This window comes from Pseudophryne corroboree, chromosome 3 (assembly GCF_028390025.1).
Source record: "Pseudophryne corroboree isolate aPseCor3 chromosome 3, aPseCor3.hap2, whole genome shotgun sequence".
Lineage (NCBI taxonomy): Eukaryota > Metazoa > Chordata > Amphibia > Anura > Myobatrachidae > Pseudophryne > Pseudophryne corroboree.
The window spans coordinates 161,635,257-161,656,523 of NC_086446.1; the positions used below are offsets into that span (position 1 = coordinate 161,635,257).

Consider the following 21,267-nt stretch of genomic DNA (forward strand, 5'->3'; position numbering starts at 1 on the left):
GCTGGTCCCTCCTTAAGATGGTGACCTGGTCCTCCCCTGAGGTAGTGACCGACTCGCCTTTTCTCAAAGGAGAAATGCTAGCCAAGCTCTGCTGCGCTAAATTGAGCTGCCGATGAGCACTGCTTTCCGCCCGCTGCGCCTCACCTTGCTGGAATAACTCATAAAATTTTATTCCAACGGGAAAAACATTTAATTGAAATTAAATAAAAGTCATTTTGCCGGGTGGGTGGGTGGGATCCCAAAATGGCAAGAGGAATTTGAATTCCTCAGCCCTGTCCTATATAATCTCAAACAACCCGCCTACCAAAACAAATTCCATTGGCTAAATGATTGATTGACAGCCTTGACCTCCTATTCACCCCTAACAACCTAAAAAAAGCAGTTCCAGCCAGTTTAGCTTCATAACAAACAGGGTGCTTATATTCTCTCTATCCTATGCAGTCTCTCGTTCATTTGTGTCACTGGTGGAATGACTCCACGCACATACATAGGAAAGCTAATGGTTTGGCTGGGATGTGTCTGTAGATGCTTTCATACAATATTGTAGTCCTCTGTATCTTTTCATCCTATCCAATCACAATAATGTCTTTTGTCAATGGTTATGTGATACCATGTTTTACATTTTAACAAGTACACCATATGTTTTTGACAGATGTGGATGGCACATGTTATATACTGGCTGTGACCTTCTCTCTGCATTATCTATTAATAATCTAGATTATCTGGGAATTTCTTTGTTGCTGTATGAACTGTTGTTTCTTTTATGTTTGTAAAACATGTTCAATAAACATTACTGAATAAAAGATAATAGTGCATGATCAGGGCCGGTTCTTGGCCTTGTGGCGCCCCGGGCAAAGTATAGAGGCGTGGCTTCAAATGGGGGCGTGATCAGTTACGCCCCCATTTATGCCCCCTGTAGCGACGCTGAAAGAAAAAATAAAATAAAAAAAGTATACTTACCATCCCTGTTCCTGATCCAGACCACTGCAGACCTCCTCCGCCGGCGGCGGCGCTCTTCTCCTCTCCTCTCCTCGATCTATGGGAGAGACGTTATTACGTCTCTCCCATAGAACAGCATAGACACTAGAGGTCAATTATGACCCCTAGTGTCTGTGCCACTATGCTGTGCAGTGCGCGGTGACGTCCTCTCAATGAAGGGAAACTTGACGTCCTCTCAATGAAGGGAAACTAGACGCTGTGCGTCTGGTTCCCTTCAAAGCGGGGGGCACAGCGGGGCACTGCGGGGGGCACAGTGGCGGATCTTGCCCTGGTGCGGCGCCCTCCGGATGGCGCCGGCGCCCCGGGCAAAAGTACCGCTTGCCCGTGGCAAGATCCGCCACTGTGCATGATTGATGAATATACTGTCTTGGAGTATCGGAATAAGTAGGTTAGCTTTGGGGGTTATATTTTACTTGGGTCAATGGTAACTGATTGTGCATTATTGCATATCGCAGCAATACATTATGTAACATAGTTACATAGTTGTTGAAGTTAAAAAAAGACAAATGTCATACATAGTAACATAGTTTCTGAGTTTGAAAAAAGACAATTTGTCCACTGAGTTCAACCTATTGGTGGTCTCCTACACTGTATTATTTTATTACCACTAATTTTATACATTGAAAATGATGAAGAAGTTGGCCGTTATTTAGTTATTTCTTTTAAATATAGTGCGCAATCTAACCACCATAACCATATACAGGTATATCCTTATCCATTAAGAATTTATCTAGCCCATTCTTAAAAGTGTTAACAGAGTCCGCCATGACTACTCTCTCAGGCAGGGAGTTCCAAACACGTATTGTCCTTACTGTGAAGAAACCTTTTCGTCTCATTGTGCGAAATCTCCTCTCCTCTAACCTAAGCGGCTGTCCGTGTGTTGATCTTACCAAAAACAGATCCTCTGCAAGTTCTGTGTATTGTCCCCTTATATACTTGTAAATGTTGATCATGTCCCCTCTTAATCTTCCAAAGTGAACATGCCTAGATTAGCAAGCCTTTTGTCGTATTCTAGCTTTTCCATTCCCTTAATCAATTTGGTTGCCCGCCTCTGTACCTTTTCTAATTCTAGGATATCCTTTTTGTAGTATGGTGCCCTAAACTGTGCACAATATTCGAGATGTGGCCTCACTAGGGATTTATATAATAGGAGTGTAACACTTTCATCCCTTGCATCAATTCCCCACTTTATGCATGCTAATACCTTGTTTGCCTTCTTTGCTGCAATCCTACTTTGGTTACTACTGCTAAGTTTGTTATCTATGAGAACACCTAAGTCTTTTTCCAGTACAGAATCCCCTAGCTGTACCCTATGTAGTATGTAAGTGGTATTTTTGTTTTTGCTACCAAACACACTTGTCTGTGTTTACCTTACACTTGTCTGTGTTGGACCTCATTCTCCATTTTGCTGCCCATGCTTCCAGTTTAACTAAGTAATTCTGAAGAGACTCAGCATCTCCCTCCGTATTTATAGCCTTACACAGTTTGGTGTTGTCCGCAAAAAATTTACACCATCCTCTTCGCAAACAGGCTATTTTTTTGCACTGCTGCGACCAGGTAATCGCTGCCTACAGGGGAGGAGGTAATGCCTTTGCAGTGGTGCGTTCGCTTGTGCAGAGAGCGGCACATACAAAAAGTTTGTGCAGTCTCTGCACAGCTCAAGACTTACTCAGCCGCTGTGATGATCCTTGCTGGAGCTGACATCAGGATCCCTCCCTGGAAATGGACGGGCACGCCTACGTTTTCCTGGCCACTCCCAGAAAACACCCCCAGACGGCCTCTTCCTGTCAATCTTCTTGCATTCACTGCTGCGAACGCTTTCTTCGTTCTTCTCGTCGCTGCCCGTCGCTGGATAGCGACGTGCCTGCGCATTGTGACCTGCATGCATGCGCTGTTCAGACCCAATTGCACGGCTGCAAAAAATTGCAGTGTGCGATCGGGTCTGAATGACCCCCAAAGTACAGACCATTGTGGCACACCACTTCGTACTTCAGTCCAACTTGAAAAAGTTCCATTTACAACAACTCGCTGCTCCCTATTATCTAACCAATTTCTAACGCAAGTGCATATTGTGCTTCCTAGCGCCAGTTCTTGTAATTTGTAGATAAATCTTATGTGCGGTACTGTATCGAAAGCTTTAGCACAGTCTAAAAAGATTACATCCACCTTCTTACCCTGATCTAGGTTTGCGCTGTTTTTATAAAAGCCTAATAAGTCTGTTTGACATGATCTATCCTTCACAAATCCATGTTGGTTTCTATTAATAACCTTATTGGCTTCAAAGAACTTCTGTATACTATCCCTTAAAATACCTTCCAGTACTTTCCCCACAATAGATGTAAGACTTACTGGTCTATAATTACTTGGATCAGATTTACTTCCCTTTTTGAATATTAGCACAACTTTTGCTATGCGCCAATCTTTGGGAACCATGCCTGATGTAAGCGAGTCATCGAAGGTCAAAAATAGCGGTCTTGCTAGTTGGTAGTGTAGCTCCCTGAGAACCCTTTGGTAAATTCCATTGGGACCTGCTGACTTATTAATCTTATTTTTTTTTAATCGTTCACAGACTACTTCCTCGCTTAAATAAGCTCTGGGACATTATCGCTGCTGAGATTAAGTGTTAATTCCTGTGTTTTATGAATACAGATGAGAAGAACTCATTTTAATCTTTTGCTGTTGATGGGTTTAAAAACCTTATAGGGGTTTCATGTGCTATCCCTTGCTATTTGCTTTTCCGTTTCTACTTTAGCCGCTCTTATTTCTTTTTTGCATGTTTTGTTGCAATCCTTATAATACTGGAATGACTCCGCCTTCCCATCTGATTTGTATTTTTTGAACGCTCTCCTCTTATTTTTTAATACATCCCATTTCTCTGCAGTATTTTTGCCTTGAAACAAGGTTTCCCATTCAATGTAGCTTAGAGCTTCCCGCATCAGGTTAAAGTTAGCTTTACTAAAGTTTAGAGTCCTAGTTGAGCCTATATAGGTCTGCTTATGAAAACTGATATTGAATGTGACCATATTGTGGTCACTGTTTCCCATGGGCTCCCCTACTATAATATTTGATATCAAATCCCCATTGTTTGTTAGTACCAGGTCTATGATTGCATTGTACCTAGTTGTTCCCTCGATTAATTGAAGTAAGTAGTGATTATTTACTGTGTTTTAAAACCTATTGCCCCTACCAGTGTCACATGAATCATTTTTCCAGTTAATCTCCGGATAGCTAAAATGTCCCAGCACTATTGCGTCACCTAATCCTGCCGCTTTTTCAGTCTGATTCAGTAACAATTCCTCATCAGACACATTCATACCAGGGGGCTTGTAGCGTAGTCCTAATACTATCTTTTTTGTTCCCTTTCCCCCGCTTGCAATTTCTACCCATAAGGTCTCAACAGTATTTGCAGTCCCCTCATGAATATCTTCCCGTATTTCAGGTTTTAAAAATGGCTTTACGCAAAAACATACCTCTCCACCCTGTTGATTTAATCTATCTCTCCTGAACAGCATATAACCCTCAAGATTGACTGTCCAATCGTAAGATTCGTCCCACCAAGATTCATTAATGCCTATACTATCATACTATTTGTTTGCTGCAAGGACTCCCCGGTGGGCGGCGATAATGTGTTTGCATGGCTGCTAAAAACTGCTAGCGAGCGAACAACTCGGAATGACCCCCATGGTCCTATACTTGACGAACCGTATACCCAGGTACAAATCTGTATCATACTGTGCTTTTATCTACTAAAGAAATCTGTGCCAATTGCATCTGATGATGCAGTCTAAACTACATACAGTATGTTTAATGAAACTGAGAAGTGCGCATGATCACTTTTTGCAAAGTGCACACCAGGAACATCTGCAAGTATCATGCATGTATAGTATACACACATTACAATAACATGATTTTTCTTTGATTTATGCCTTGCAAGCACACAGAAAAGCAGCATCTATAATTTGCATGCTTCGTTTTACGTTGAGGGCTGTCACTGTGACTCAGCAAAAGTAGTCTTCTATATAAACACAGTCTAGGTTTGGATGTAAAGCACAAGTTCCTAGACGACTCCCTGAAAGGACAAACAAGTAAGAACTTGGTTGTATTGGTTGCAAGGGCTGTATAAAGATGTTAGATTCCTATTAATTATTTTCGTTTTTAACAAAAGCATTATACAGTATGATTATTTTAATTTGAATGAATTCAATATACAATCTAATTTTATTTGTTTATATAATGAATGAAAACTTTTATAGTAGTGTTTAAATTTATCTCTGATTTTGAGTTGGGAGCAAAGCAAATTAAAGCAAGTAACTTGCACCATGGCATACCTCCCACAACATCACCTCTCCGGGAGGGACAGAAAGCTCTGCTCCTGGGCTTCTCTCTTAATTTATGATTGCTATCACCTGTGGTGAAACATCTTTCTTATCCATTCACCTGTTCAACAGGTGCCAGCAATCATACATTAAGTGAAAAATACAGATGCGAAGCATTGTGTCCCGAGTCCTGGAGAGGGTCATGTTGGGAGATATGCCATGGTAAAACCATGTAGCACTGTAGGTGGTACAGATTTAAAATATGCAGAGAGCTTTTGATTTGGGAGGGGCTTGCTCTATATCAATTCTATGTAGCAGTGTAAAAATAAAGCTGTCCAGCATCTGTGGACTACATGCAAAAGCTGCCAGTATTTACCCTGCATACATAGAAAATAAATATATTGAAGTGCAGCATGGTTTAATTATGGGCTATATTTCTCTTGTCTCCAAATTAAATATTATGAGGATCTGTACCAAATAAAATAATATTAATTTGTCGTACTGCACATATGATATTAGCGAGTTAGCAGATACATTTAAAGTGTTAATTTTTAAAACAGCAACACCAGTTGGGTTTTGCCTTATTAAACAGGATTTGTTGCACGAACAGGCTTTATTGTAATAACAACATACAATAACAATTACCAGTGTAATTACCAGTGTGTTCTCTGCATGACAAACCTGTTTAACAACTTTACCTACAGTAAAAGAGGTTATAATCACAGAGCCCTAGGAGTGAAGTGCCAGCTTCTCAACCACACACTTCACTTCTCTACCCAAAAGAAATACAATCCTACCCAATTCACCACCACAATCCCAGGCTTTTCAGTAGAAGCCGTAGCCCATCTTCTGTACTGTCAAGAAGTTCAGACTCATCATTGCCCTACTTCTATTACTAGTTTGCTTCTTCTGTGGAATCAGCAGAGTAGTTTTTAGGAAACATTACTTTGCCATATTGATACCTTCACAATGGAGGGGCTGTCGTCTGGAATCCTCTGTAACTCATATTTAGCAGGGGCTAAAACCCCAATTTGTCTAGGTGAAACTAGGATTAAACAATGGGCAGCAACAAGTGTTTCCAGGACAACATGGCCAACTGCTTGAATAAGTTTGGCAAAGTCTTAGGGGGACATGTACTAAGCAGTGATAAAAGTGGAGAAGTGAGGCAGTGGAGAAGTTGCCCATCAGCTGCCCTGTATAATTTTGTAGTATGCAAATTATAAATGTTACATCAATGCTGATTGGTTGCAACTTCTCCACTGGCTCACTTCTCCACTGGCTCACTTCTCCACTTTTATCACTGCTTAGTACTCTGATTTTGACTTATTGTGGTGTTGCCAACTGGCTTTGTGCCTCAGCCTGGGGGGTAGCTTACAATACACACAGAGTGCTCCAGTGTGAGAGGAGGATGAAGGAGTTGAAGATACTTGATCCAACTGCTGAGTAGAAAGAAAGAATATATCATCCAGTAATATGCTGAATGCTTCGAAGAAAAGCATTTAAGACTGGTGAGTACCTGCCTAAAGTGGGGTGATGCTTACGCTGGCATTGGTAGAAGGGATGAGAACCCAAGTAGTCTTACAGCAAGATGTGTTTAGGTCCCCAGAGTGGCTCTCTGTTCTGGTGTCTTTCTCCTCTGTTATTGCTATGCCATACTTGCCTACCTGACCCTCTCCATGAGGTAGAAAATGCTCTGTTCCTGGACTTTCCTGGTAATGTATGATTGCCATCACCTGTGGTAAGCTAGTTAATTGATAAGAAAGGTGTTTCACCACAGGTGATGGCAATCATACATTACCAGGAAAGTCCAGGAAAAGAGCATTTTCTCCCTCATGGAGAGGGTCAGGTAGGCAAGTGTGTGCTATGCACAGTATGGTTGGTCTAGGGAGAAAGGGAATAAGGATGTGACTTTAATAAGTGCCAAGTGGTAGCTATGTACTCTTCATCAGTAGGCTTGGGGTAAGATACACAGACCTAGGGCCTGATTCATTCCTGATTGCTGCTTTGCATTTTTGCACAACGGGCGATCAGGTCCTAACGGCACATGCATATGCACCGCAAAGGGCATAGCCGGTCAGCGAAGGGATGGTGCAAAAAATCCTATTGCACGGGCGTTCACAAGGTGAGTGACAGGAGGAGTCTGTTTGTGGGTGGTAACTGACCGTTTATTGGGAGTATCCGGGAAAAAGCAGGGGTTCCCAAACGTTTTTAGGGAGGGTGTCCGGTCCTGATCAGCCTGTTCTCATCACACTGTAGGAGTAAGTCCTGGGCTGCGCAGAGACTGCACACAGTGGATTTTTGCAGCTCGGCGTATACATGCAATCACACACTTGTTCAGCAAATTTACACTCCTCCTGGAAGCGACGACTATCTGAACGCAGGACAGCATAGCAGCCCAGAGATCAGGTCTGACTCACCCCCCCTAAACCACTGTGCTGATTAGTGGGACATTGAGTGGGTGTAATTATTATAACTAATCTGCTGCTAATAGGAATAGCACTGCAGTCTGCTACTAATAGGAATTTCACTGCAGTCTGCTACTAATAGGAATGGCACTGTAGTCTGCTGCTAATATAGTCTGCTGCTAATAGGAATGGCACTGCAGTCTGCTGCTAATAGGAATGGCACTGCAGTCTGCTGCTAATAGGAATGGCACTGTAGTCTGCTGCTAATATAGTCTGCTGCTAATAGGAATGGCACTGTAGTCTGCTGCTAATAGGAATGGCACTGTAGTCTGCTGCTAATATAGTCTGCTGCTAATAGGAATGGCACTGCAGTCTGCTGCTAATAGGAATGGCACTGTAGTCTGCTGCTAATTTAGTCTGCTGCTAATAGGAATGGCACTGTAGTCTGCTGCTAATATAGTCTGCTGCTAATAGGAATGGCACTGCAGTCTGCTGCTAATAGGAATGGCACTGTAGTCTGCTGCTAATAGGAATTTCACTGCAGTCTGCTGCTAATAGGAATGGCACTGTAGTCTGCTGCTAATAGGAATGGCACTGTAGTCTGCTGCTAATATAGTCTGCTGCTAATAGGAATGGCACTGCAGTCTGCTGCTAATAGGAATGGCACTGTAGTCTGCTGCTAATAGGAATTTCACTGAAGTCTGCTGCTAATAGGAATGGCACTGCAGTCTGCTGCTAATAGGAATGGCACTGTAGTCTGCTGCTAATAGGAATGGCACTGTAGTCTGCTGCTAATATAGTCTGCTGCTAATAGGAATGGCACTGCAGTCTGCTGCTAATAGGAATGGCACTGTAGTCTGCTGCTAATATAGTCTGCTGCTAATAGGAATGGCACTGTAGTCTGCTGCTAATAGGAATGGCACTGTAGTCTGCTGCTAATATAGTTTGCTGCTAATAGGAATGGAACTGCAGTCTGCTGCTAATAGGAATGGCACTGCAGTCTGCTGCTAATAGGAATGGCACTAGTCTGCTGCTAATAGGAATTTCACTGCAGTCTGCTGCTAATAGGAATGGCACTGCAGTCTGCTGCTAATAGGAATGGCACTGTAGTCTGCTGCTAATAGGAATGGCACTGTAGTCTGCTGCTAATATAGTCTGCTGCTAATAGGAATGGCACTGTAGTCTGCTGCTAATAGGAATGGCACTGTAGTCTGCTGCTAATATAGTCTGCTGCTAATAGGAATGGCACTGCAGTCTGCTGCTAATAGGAATGGCACTGTAGTCTGCTGCTAATATAGTCTGCTGCTAATAGGAATGGCACTGTAGTCTGCTGCTAATAGGAATGGCACTGTAGTCTGCTGCTAATAGGAATGGCACTGTAGTCTGCTGCTAATATAGTCTGCTACTAATAGGAATGGCACTGCAGTCTGCTGCTAATAGGAATGGCACTGTAGTCTGCTGCTAATAGGAATGGCACTGTAGTCTGCTGCTAATAGGAATTTCACTGCAGTCTGCTACTAATAGGAATGGCACTGTAGTCTGCTGCTAATAGGAATGGCACTGCAGTCTGCTACTAATAGGAATGGCACTGCAGTCTGCTACTAATAGGAATGGCACTGCAGTCTGCTGCTAATAGGAATGGCACTGCAGTCTGCTGCTAATAGGAATGGCACTGCAGTCTGCTGCTAATAGGAATGGCACTGCAGTCTGCTACTAATAGGAATGGCACTGCAGTCTGCTGCTAATAGGAATGGCACTGTAGTCTGCTGCTAATAGGAATGGCACTGCAGTCTGCTGCTAATTGGAATGGCACTGTAGTCTGCTGCTAATAGGAATGGCACTGCAGTCTGCTGCTAATAGGAATGGCATTGTAGTCTGCTGCTAATAGGAATGGCACTGTAGTCTGCTGCTAATAGGAATGGAACTGCAGTCTGCTGCTAATAGGAATGGCACTGTAGTCTGCTACTAATAGGAATGGCACTGCAGTCTGCTACTAATAGGAATGGCACTGTAGTCTGCTGCTAACAGGATTGGCACTGTAGTCTGCTGCTATTAGGAATGGCATTGTAGTCTGAAGCTAATAGGAATGGCACTGTAGTCTGCTGCTAACAGGATTGGCACTGTACTGTTTGCTGTACCGGCACAATGTAATTAAATAGTGTGAGTATAAATACTTGTACAGAGGGCCTAATTCAGGTTGGATTGCAAAATTTGCGTTTCACAATCTGGGTGATTACATCACATTTACATCGTTCGCATTGCACATGCACTAGCAAAAACAGAGACAGAAAATGCGTACACATTGTGATTGCAATGCAACCGCTGTTTGAGTGACAGGAAGCCGGCATTTCTGAGCGGAAACCCGCTATTTTCTGGATGTGTCTGAAAAAACACAAGTGTGCATAGGCGTTTTCAAGGAGGGCATTTGACGTCAGCGAAAACCATTTCCAGCCTCTTGTTTAGCAAAAACTGTGGACAACCTTGTCTTTCGCAAATAGGAAAAATCTTCGATGTTACAGTAATTGCGTATGATTTTGCGATCAGCCCGCATATTGCAATACATTCGCAATTTTTACGATGGGCGGTTTTTCTGTATTTCTGGGCGGCAACTATTTGATCGCAGAAACTGCAATCCTTACTGAATCGGGCCCGGAATGCAGATGCAATAGCAGCTGTTTGGAGCAGTAATTGATACATTAATCAGAGATTAAACAGAATTTAGTTGAATGCAGCTGAGTCCAAATACGCAGACAACGGAGTCCAAATACGCAGATGCACTGATGCAGATGGCCATGTTCAGACCTGCCATATGGTAGGTGCAATCTTTGATGTTGCAACCGATGGTGCGTCTTAGCACCTGCCATGATGGAATAGCGCAGTTGTCAGTGGATGTCTCAGTAGACAGTCGGTTGCAACATTTCTGCATTTTGCATTGCTTCAAACTTAAGATGTGACAACCATTATTATTTCCAAAGATTCACCTCAGCCATATTTCTCATATCTAACATATTTATACATATGTGCAGCAAGCTTAGGGTAGTGTTTATGTTTATGGCCCCTGACCCACCTGAAGCACATGGGTTCACAGAATATGGATGTATGTTTATGTGCAGTGTGCACATTTTTCTGTAAAATTCATCTTAATGTCTCACCAGTACATTTCTGTACAACATCGGGTCCAGTGAGGTTATCTAGAGTTTAGTGGGTGCCGTTGAGTCTAAGAGGGTCTGCCCAAGTGGCTGTCAGCACACCATTTCCAGAGAAGACATTCCTGTAAATATCTTATTGGTGCCATTTCTCAGGATATCTCTATAATTAAGGTGCATGCGCAGAACATAGCAACGTCATGGCAGATTTCCAGAGTTTTTCCTATCTTCTTTGGTGACAACAGTGACTTATTTTCACAGTGGGCACGCAACAAATTTGCACACCAGACCCTCATTTCCTAAAACGCCTCAGGTCACGTCTAAATAATCTGGGTATATGCGTCACTCATGATCCTCTTTACTATTGTGTTTCCTCAAGGTGATCACCTTGCTACATAACAAACTCTTCTCTGGTATCCAGTTACTTATATCTCATTAGTATGGATGCACTTAGTACAAAAAAAATTGAATCTTGATTAATTAGCAGTTGTGTAGATACGACAGAGCTTTCCTAACTCCTGTTGCCAAAACAGGCTTGTAGAACATTATAAATAAACAGCTCAATCAGCACAAATAGTAGTGAGGAAAGACAAACATAGGGCCTAATTCAGACCTGATCACAGCAACAAAGTCTTTCTCTAATGGGCAAAACCAGGGCCCTCATTCCGAGTTGTTCGCTCGCAAGCTGCTTTTAGCAGCTTTGCACACGCTAAGCCGCCGCCTACTGGGAGTGAATCTTAGCTTCTCAAAATTGCGAACTAAAGATTAGCAAAATTGCGAATAGACACTTCTTAGCAGTTTCTGAGTAGCTCCACACTTACTCGGCAACTGCGATCAGTTCAGTGCTTGTCGTTCCTGGTTTGACGTCACAAACACTCCCAGCGTTCGCCCAGACACTCCTCCGTTTCTCTAGCCACTCCCGCGTTTTTCCCAGAAACAGTAGCGTTTTTTCGCACACACCCATAAAACGGCCAGTTTCCGCCCAGAAACACCCACTTCCTGTCAATCACATTACGATCACCAGAACGAAGAAAAAACCTTGTAATGCCGTGAGTAAAATACCAAACTGCATAGCAAATTTACTTGGCGCAATCGCACTGCGGACATTGCGCATGCGCATTAGCGACTAATCGCTCAGTTGCGAGAAAAAAATACAGAGCGAACAACTCGGAATGAGCCACCATGTGCACTGCAGGTGGGGCAGATATAACATGTGCAGAGAGAGTTAGATTTGGGTGGGTTATTTTGTTCCTGTGCAGGGTAAATACTGGCTGCTTTATTTTTACACTGCAATTAAGATTTCAGTTTGAATACACCCCACCCAAATCTACTCTCTCTGCACATGTTATATCTGTCCCCCCCTGCAGTGCACATGGTTTTGCCCATTAATGAAAAATGTTGCTGATGCTATCACGTCTGAATTAGGCCCATAGAACGGTGGTACTCCCTGTTCAGACCAATTCACAATGTGAAAATAATAAAAACATTTAATCTGAAAAGCTTTTTAATTTGTTTTTTTTACATTTTTACAAATATTTTTGCCTTAAAAATCAAATATTAATATGATAGATAGATAGATAGATAGATAGATAGATACAGGGGTTAAAGTGTGTGTGTGTGTGTGTGTGTGTGTGTGTGGGGGGGGGGGGGGGGGACGAGGTGGAACTGAGTTCCACCACCTGTAATGGTATGGGGAACTAGTTCCACCATCTCCATTGCGCTGCACAGTAATTCCAACAGAAAAGCGCACCCCATTATCTGCGGCAATCAATGATTCAAGCGGCACTAGTGTTACTGATGAGCTGCAGCAACCTACTCCTTCCTCAGGTCCTGGTGCCTCCATGGTCCTTCTCCATGAGTTCCACCATCTCACCAGGACCACTTTAAGCCCTGGATGGATAGATAGATAGATGGATAGATAAATAGATAGATAGAAGTAAAAGCTCAGCAGTGGATCAGAGAAGCCAGCAGTGGGCATTTGTTTACCTAAGCATGATTTTGCACATCCGCTGTGTAAAAAGACGCAGTGGCTGTGCTTTAGCATCAACCTTAGCCCCTGTGTGTGTATGACCACAATTGGGAAGCCAAGCATCGATTCCTGTTTCTGTGCATGCTCAAGACAGGATGTGCAGTTTAACAAAAAAAGCAATCTGGTCTTCCTAATCAAAATAGTCACTTATCATTCTTTGAAATGATTGAATATGCCTTTGTACACATAATGATACAGTATTTCTGTAACAACTATATTCTTTCTGTTTTCCAGTGACTGGCTACGTTATAACTTATTTCCCACTGAGGGGTAAGTGACTGATTACTAAACAGACTGTGGTCCTGATTCATTATGGATCGCTATTGAGGCTGAGATAGTGATGTTCACAAATCTGCTCTTGCTAAAAATCGCATGTGACGAGCTGCTTAGAAAGGATAAAAGACGCCCACCAATGAACTCACAAATCTGCATATGCATTAGAAGATTCGGAATGCATATGCAAAAAAAGAACACCATTGACATTTGCGGCTGACCCCAGACAGCACAGCTGGGGGCAACGTGATGTGACATTGGTAGCATTCCTGGCAGCAACCCAGTATTGGGGGTGTGGACAGTGCAGCACAATGGTAGCAGGTGGTTTCAGGTACAATTCCTGCCCCATGGCGCCGCCCTGCTTGCCTGGCCCTAGTTACACCAATGCACATCAGTCCTTTCCCCATTGGAGCTTACAATATGTATTCCCTACCATATGTACACACACACACACACACACACACACACACACACACACACACACACACACACACACACACACTCTCTCTCTCTCATGCTAGGGTTAAATTTGTTGGGAGCCAATTAACCTACATGTATAGTTTTTGGATTGTGGAAGGAAACCGAAATACCCAGAGGAAACTCACGCAAACACAGGCAGAATATACAAACTCAGCACAGTTAGGGCCATGGTGAGAATTGAGCCCATGACCCCAGTGCTCTGAAGCAGCAATGCTAACCATTACACCATTCACATTGCCACATCATGGCAAGATTTAGATTTACTAAGCATTGGATAGTTATAAACTGGAGAGAGATAAACAGTCCCTAACTGCCATGTTACAGGCTATGTTTGAAAAATGACAAGAGCTGAGTGGTTGGTAGTTTATCTCCTTCTATTTTATCACTCTCCAAGACTTAGTACATTTGCCCATATGTCTTGTATTGATTTGCTAGTCTTATTTCTTAATATAAATGTGCTCTTGACTAATTCTCTAATGTTGATTTATAGGAAGGGCTGAGCCCATACGAATACTGCTTGCAGACCAAGGGGCTTCATGGAAAGAAGAAGCGGTACAGTTCCCAGACTGGTTTGGAGGAAAAAGTCCTTTGAAGAAAGAAGCGGTGAGACCCTTTTCAAACATGCTATGCCAGCTACCCACAGGACCATCCACTATATTATACAAATGTAAACCTTAGTACGCCATACGTTGTGAGATGCCCAGAACCACTGGGCTATGCTGAGCAGTGTAGCATTGTGTCTTTTCACATGGCAGATGCAGCAATACAACACTCATTCTGCAGTAGAGACACTGGGCTGCAACTTTAACTACCCAGGGATTTGTGTGGCCTCTACATTGAAGCATTCGTATACAGATTCAGACTCATTCACACACAGATATATAAATGTTGGGGTAATCTTCTGTTTGCCGGCGGCCGGGCTCCCGACGACCAGCATACCGGCGCCGGAATCCCGACCGCTGGCATAACAACATCTTTTCTCCCACTTGGGGGTCCATGACTCCCCTGGAGGGAGAATAAATAGCGTAGCGCGCCACCGTGCCCGCAAGGGGCTCATTTGTGCTCGCCCAGCTGTCGGTATGCCGGCGGTATAATGTACACTAGCACAGTTGTTTATTGATGTGAAGATTTGGGACCTGGTGCACCAAAAATGGCTGTTTGGTGTGACTGCAGCAATGGTGTGTGAGGACACATCTATAGACAACTTTGGCCAAGTTGAATGAGCCCGTTTCTCCTCTGAAAGTACTGTGGCCTTTTAGGGTTGTCAGTATGTAACCACAACCACATGCAGGCTGTGGACATCCTCAAACCACAATTGGGGATACATTTATCAAGAAGTGAAGATAACTGCAAAAAAAAAAGATCCAATGGAGGTTAGGAGCATGCAGCTCAAACTTTTTGAACTCCACTATTAAGTTCCTAGAAGATAGCAGAATCAAATGGGGGTGTTCTCCAACCTTTAGACTCAAGATGCGTGGGTTAACAAAAGGATAACAAATATAGCATACACTGTGTGAGCTCAAAAATAGACATTAAGGGCGAGATGCATGAAATCTTTTTTTGTAGTCAAACTTCAAAACTGCGGTTTTTGGAGGTTTGGCAGCTTTTTTGCGTATGCACCAAGCCCTGGAATGTGATGTATTCCAGAGCTTGGACCCAATGGCTAACACCGTCTTTAGATGTTGTCACCGAATAGAAGTCTATGGGCTTATTGCATTCTGCGCATACAACCCATGTGCAGATGGACTCCTGGGTCACAAACCCAGAAGTCCCCACACTGCAAAGGTCAGCTCTCATCGTAACGCAGTATTGGATGACCATCGGTTGCGATTTACCACATGTGACCATTGGTTGCGATTCACCTACATGACCATTGCAACCATCTGTCATGATTGTCATATTGGCTATAAATACAGAGGAGGAGGCTATAAATACAGAGGAGGATGCCGAGTCTCTTCAGAACGACTTAGTTAAATTAGAAGCATGGGCAGCCAAATGGAGAATGCGCTTCAACACAGACAAGTGTAAGGTAATGCACTGTGGTAACAAGAACAAAAATTACACCTACCTACTAAATGGGGTAAAATTAGGGGATTCTGTACTGGAAAAGGACTTAGGTGTCCTCATAGATAGCAAGCTAAGCAGTAGTACCCAAAGTAGGACTGCAGCAAAGAAGGCTAATAAGATATTAGCATGCATAAAACGGGGTATTGATGCTAGGGACGAGAGTATTATACTCCCGTTATATAAATCATTAGTGAGGCCACACCTTGAATACTGTGTACAATTCTGGGCACCGTACTACAAAAAGGATATCCTGGAGCTTGAAAAGGTACAGAGGAGGGCGACCAAACTAATTAAGGGCATGGAGACGATGGAATACAAGGAAAGGCTTGAAAGACTAGGCATGTTTACATTGGAAAAGCGGAGACTAAGAGGGGATATGATCAACATCTACAAATATATAAGGGGACAATACACAGAGCTTGCGCGGGACCTGTTTTTGGTTAGATCAACACAGAGGACTCGTGGACACTCGCTCAGGTTAGAGGAGAGGAGATTCCGCACAATACGGCGTAAAGGCTTTTTCACGGTAAGGACAATACGTGTTTGGAATTCCCTGCCCGAGGGAGTTGTAACGGCGGAATCTGTCAACACCTTTAAGAATGGGTTAGATAAATTCCTAATGGATAAGGATATCCAGGGGTATGGTGCATAGTCATGCATTATAGTTACTATAAATAGGGATAAAATGCAACGGCTGACAGCAGCATCAGTCAGAAATTTTAGTCAAATCATCATGCATAGGAGACCACAAATAGGTTGAACTCGATGGACAATTGTCTGTATTCAACCTCAGATACTATGTTACTATGGGCCTAATTCTGAGTTGATCGCAGCAGCAAATTAGTTAGCAGTTGGGCAAAACCATGTGCACTGCAGGGGGGACAGATATAACATGTGCAGAGAGAGTTAGATTTGTGTGGGGTGTATTCAAACTGAAATCTAAATTGCAGTGTAAATATAAAGCAGCCAGTATTTACCCTGCACAGAAACAAAATAACCCACCCAAATCTAACTCTCTGCAAATGTTATATCTGCCCCCCCTGCAGTGCACATGGTTTTGCCCAATTGCTAACAAACTTGCTGCTGCGATCATCTCAGAATTACCCCCTATGTTACTATGATTCATGATGGTTTTAGGCAGCGGACAGCCTGTGTAAGCTGAAGAGTACTCAGGCTGGCCATCGTATCTGGACACCAGGGTCCAGGAAGATTGTGTTCGACAATGCAGACCCTAGACCCATCACCCCTTCAAGACGGGGGCGACACCCCCCATTATGAAGAACTGTGCCAGGTGCTGCCCCCCAAATGCTAGAACATGTCAATCATGCTGCAACTGACAGGGGGCTGTGAGCCATATCACAAGACCTGTCCTGCACAGAACCACAACCATCGTATTTGTATGCATACCATTGGGCTTGCCTACAATATGAATTAGGCCCAAAATCCTGTTATCTCATTGTAGGGACAGGTATAAGGACTTACATAATCTACAGTGCTAGGATGTTCTTGGAAAAAATATTGTCTAATTAGGGATGATCCTCCCAATTTAAGAGTAGAGAATCAATATACAGATGTAGTCATTCTAATCGCGGATGTGACTATTTGCACCTGCGATTAGGTAGGTGCGACTAGTGCGCTCCTTTATGTGCAGGATTACGGGTGTGACTATTCACACCCGGCAATGGCTAATTGTTGCTGCAATAAGTGCGCACGTGTGAATGCATCGCAGCAATGATTAGTTTGGCTACATCTGTATCAAAATTTACTATTTACTCAAAGGTGAAGAGACTTAAAGCGTAAAATAATTGCAACTTACTGAACATATACTTGTTAAAAGGCCATTTCTTGGGTTGTCCTTTAAAGTAAAAAGGAGATTGATGGTAGACTTACCATTGTTAAATCTCTTTCTGAGAGGTACACTGGATTCCACAGGGAATAACATTGGGGTGTAGAGTTGGATCTTGATCCAAGGCACCAACAGGCTAAAGCTTTGACTGTTCTCAGGATGCACTGTACAGCCTCCTCTATAGCCCCACCTCCAGGCACTGGGGCTCAGTTTTGTTAACCAGTCCAATGCAGTGGCAGGTAAGAGAGACAGTAGATGTTAGTCACATAGAACCACATTCCCACGACAGGAGAAGGGACTAGCGGCTAATGCCATATAAACCCAAAGAAGCTAAGTGCGTCAGGGTGTGCACCCTGTGGAATCCAGTGTACCTCGCAGAAAGAGATTTTAACAAAGGCAAGTTCTTAGCATAAATCTCCTTTTCTGCAGCGGGGTACACTGGTATTCCACAGGGAATAACATCAGGGATGTAGTAAAGCAGTTCCTCATGGGAGGGGATGTACTGTAACGGGCACAAGAACCTGGCGTCCAAAGGAAGCATCCTGGGAGGCGGAAGTATAAAAGTCATAGAACCTGATGAATGTGTTCACAGAGGACCACGTAGCCGCCTTGCACAATTGTTCAGCGGACGCGCTCTGGCGAGCCTCCCAAGAAGGTCCAACTAACCGAGTAGAATGGGCCTTGATAGCAGCAGGAGCTGGGAGCCCAGCCTGCGCATAAGCTTGTGCAATCACCAGTCTAATCCATCTGGCCAAGGTATGCTTATTCGCAGGCCAGCCACGTTTGTGAAAACCAAAAAGTACAAAAAGGTAATCTGACCTCCTGATGAAGGCAGTCCTCTCCACATAAACACAGAGAGCCCGTAACACATCCAAAGATCTTTCTTTGGAGGACAGACCAAAAGAGATGAATGCCCGTACCACAATCTCCTGGTTAAAGTGAAAAGATGATACTACCTTAGGCAAATAATCAGGGCGAGTTAGAAGAACAGCCTGGTCATGGTGAAAAATCAGAACGGTTGGATGACAGGACAAAGCGCCTAAGTCCGACACCCTCCTAGCAGAGGCAATAGCCAACAGAAATACAACCTTAAGCGAAAGATATTTAAGGTCCACAGACTCAAGAGGTTTAAATGGAGACTCTTCCAGGCCATTTAAGATGACAGATAGATCCCATGGAGCCACAGGAGGGACATAGGGAGGCTAATCCATAGAATGTCAGGCTCTGGAGCCTTATCTCCGGCGGGTGCTCCCGTGGGTTACCATCCCGCTGGATGGCGCGGCTGCGGCGGCAGGTCCTTCTGGACGGATGTGCCGCTGCCAAGGGCCGAGGGTCTGGTGAGCCGGGCGCTGTGGCGGGGATCGCTGCGGTAAGGTCCTCTAGTGGTGACACAGTATAGTGTGTCAGAGACAGAAGCTGGCTAAAGCTGTGTGCTAACAGCTAAGTATGTCTCCTGGGCTGGGGGCAGCCATGTTAGAGACCAGAGTATTACCAATAAAGTTCCCAATCTGTGTCCAGCCAATCCTGCATGTTCTCCCCTTACAAAAGGGGGCTGGCTCAGAGGGAGAGTACCAGTGCTTCATGTTACCTCCTTGTTAAAGGTTCTCCAGCTCTGTGCTCCCAGGTTACTTCTGGTTCCCTGGTCCTGGTTTCTCTCATACATCGGTTACCTAAACGCTGCTGCATTCCTGCCGTCTAAGTCCGTTGCCACTTGTGGAAGCACTCACGGGGTCCCAGGTCGTAGAGGAGCTCCAGGTGCTAACGGTGGTTCCCGCAGATGTCTGCATTTCTTCAAAGACCAAGTTCTTCAGCCTCGTCTTTCAATCACAAACCACAGTCCTCAGTTCTTCAAAGTCCAAGTTCTTCAGCCTCGTCTTTTATCATAAAACACAGTCTTCAGTTCTTCTTTACTGGAGTTCTTCAGCTTCACTCTTCAAGTCATTTAACCATAGACTCTAATTCTTCCAGTTTCTTCAATTGCACCAATATTCGTGTACAGCCTGATTATTCATTAAAACTACAATTATCTTCCTACGAAGTCCTCCTTTTATTTATGCCCTCTGGCAAACGTTAACACTTAGTTAGGCTTCCACCCCATGAGGAGGAATTACATTCAGCCACCTCATTTACTCTCCTCATAGGCAGCTGTCCCTTCAGCCAAAACTTGGTTGTCGGAACCCCAACTTACGCCGAGCATGACATAGAACACCATGAGTGTAAGTGTGAACACCAGAAAGAGACGCAATTTTTCTCCGAAACCACACTGACAAGGCAGATATATGAACCTTGAGGGAGGCCACACGAAGGCCAAAGTTTATGCCTTGTTGAAGAAAAGCCAAAGGTCTGGTAGTCTTGAAAGTATATGCATCATAATCCTTAGCAGCACACCATGTGAAGTAAGGATTCCAGACCCTGTAATAAATCCGAGCCTCAGAGAATCCTTTTGCTCTCAGGAGTGATGCTTCAAGAGCCACGCCATCAAAGCCAGTCTGGCCAGGTCCGGGTATACACAAAGGCCCTGAATGCGGAGGTCTGGGCATTGCGGAAGTAGAAGAGGACGCTCTATCGAGGGACCCTGCGGGTCTGAAAACCAATGCCGTCTGGGCCACGCTGGAGCGACTGGAAGTAGTATTCCTCCTTCTTGCTTGAACTTCAATATTACCCTGGGCAGGAGTGACACTGGAGGTAACATGTATGGCAGCCGAAAGTTCCATGGAATTGCCAGTGCATCCACGAACACTGCTTGAGATTCCCTTGTCCTTGTTCCAAAGACCGGAACCTTGTGATTGTGTCGAGACGCCGTCAGGTCTATATCTGGTAGGCCTCACTTGTCCACTAGGAGTTGAAAGACTTCAGGATGAAGACTCCCCTCTCCAGCATGCACGTCCTGATGACTGAGGAAGTTGCCTCCCAGTTGAGGACTCCCGGAATGAACACTGCCAATATGGCTGGCAGATGGCGTTCCGCCCATTGGAGGATTTTTGACACTTCCATCATTGCCATGCGGCTTTGAGTGCCGCCTTGATGATTTATGTATGCTACCATGGTGGAGTTAACTGACTGTACTTGAACAGGTCTGTTCAACGCATTGAACACTGCCCACAATTCCAGAATGTTTACCGGGAGAGATTCCTCGCTGGTCCACTGCCCCTGGAGAGAGTGTTGCTCCAACACCATGCCCCAACCTTGCAAACTGGCGTCCGTTGTCAGGAGGACCCAGTTGGAGATCCAGAAGGGATGGCCCCTGCTCAAGTGTTGGTCCTGTACCCACCAGCTCAGTGACAGATGTACCTCCGGAGTCAAGGAGATCATTTGAGACCTGATCCGATGAGGCAGGCTGTCCCATTTGGAAAGGATTAACCTCTGCAGAGGGCGGGAATGAAATTGAGCACTCTACCATGTCGAAAGTCGACACCATGAGGCCTAGTACTTGCATCGCCGAGTGTATGGACACTCTCTGGCGAGAGAGGAAGTATCTGATCTTTTCCTGAAGTTTCAGGACCTTCTCTGAAGACAGAAATAGTCTTTGGCTGTGCATGCCCAGCAGCGCCCCCTGGTGCACCATGCTCCGAGCAGGGACCAGAGAGGACTTTTTCCAAATGATGAGCCACCCGTGGGCTTGTAGGAATTGGACCAACATCTCCAGTTGACTGAGGAGGACATCTTGGGAGTTCGTCAGAATCAGCAAGTCATCCAGATATGGCAG

The 21,267-nt window shown here is 44.3% G+C and overlaps 1 protein-coding gene across 1 annotated transcript in view; it reads left to right on the forward strand.

The window, feature by feature from the left end:
* Positions 1-5,047: 5,047 nt before the first annotated feature.
* The window catches only part of LOC135057553 (glutathione S-transferase P 1-like), a 34,084-nt gene continuing 17,864 nt past the window's right edge, over positions 5,048-21,267 (forward strand). Inside the window, exons 1-3 of the mRNA XM_063963403.1 lie at positions 5,048-5,084; positions 13,130-13,165; positions 14,139-14,251. Coding sequence (XP_063819473.1) covers position 5,084; positions 13,130-13,165; positions 14,139-14,251 — 150 coding nt within the window. The 5' untranslated portion in view covers positions 5,048-5,083. The remainder of the gene's footprint in view (positions 5,085-13,129; positions 13,166-14,138; positions 14,252-21,267) is intronic.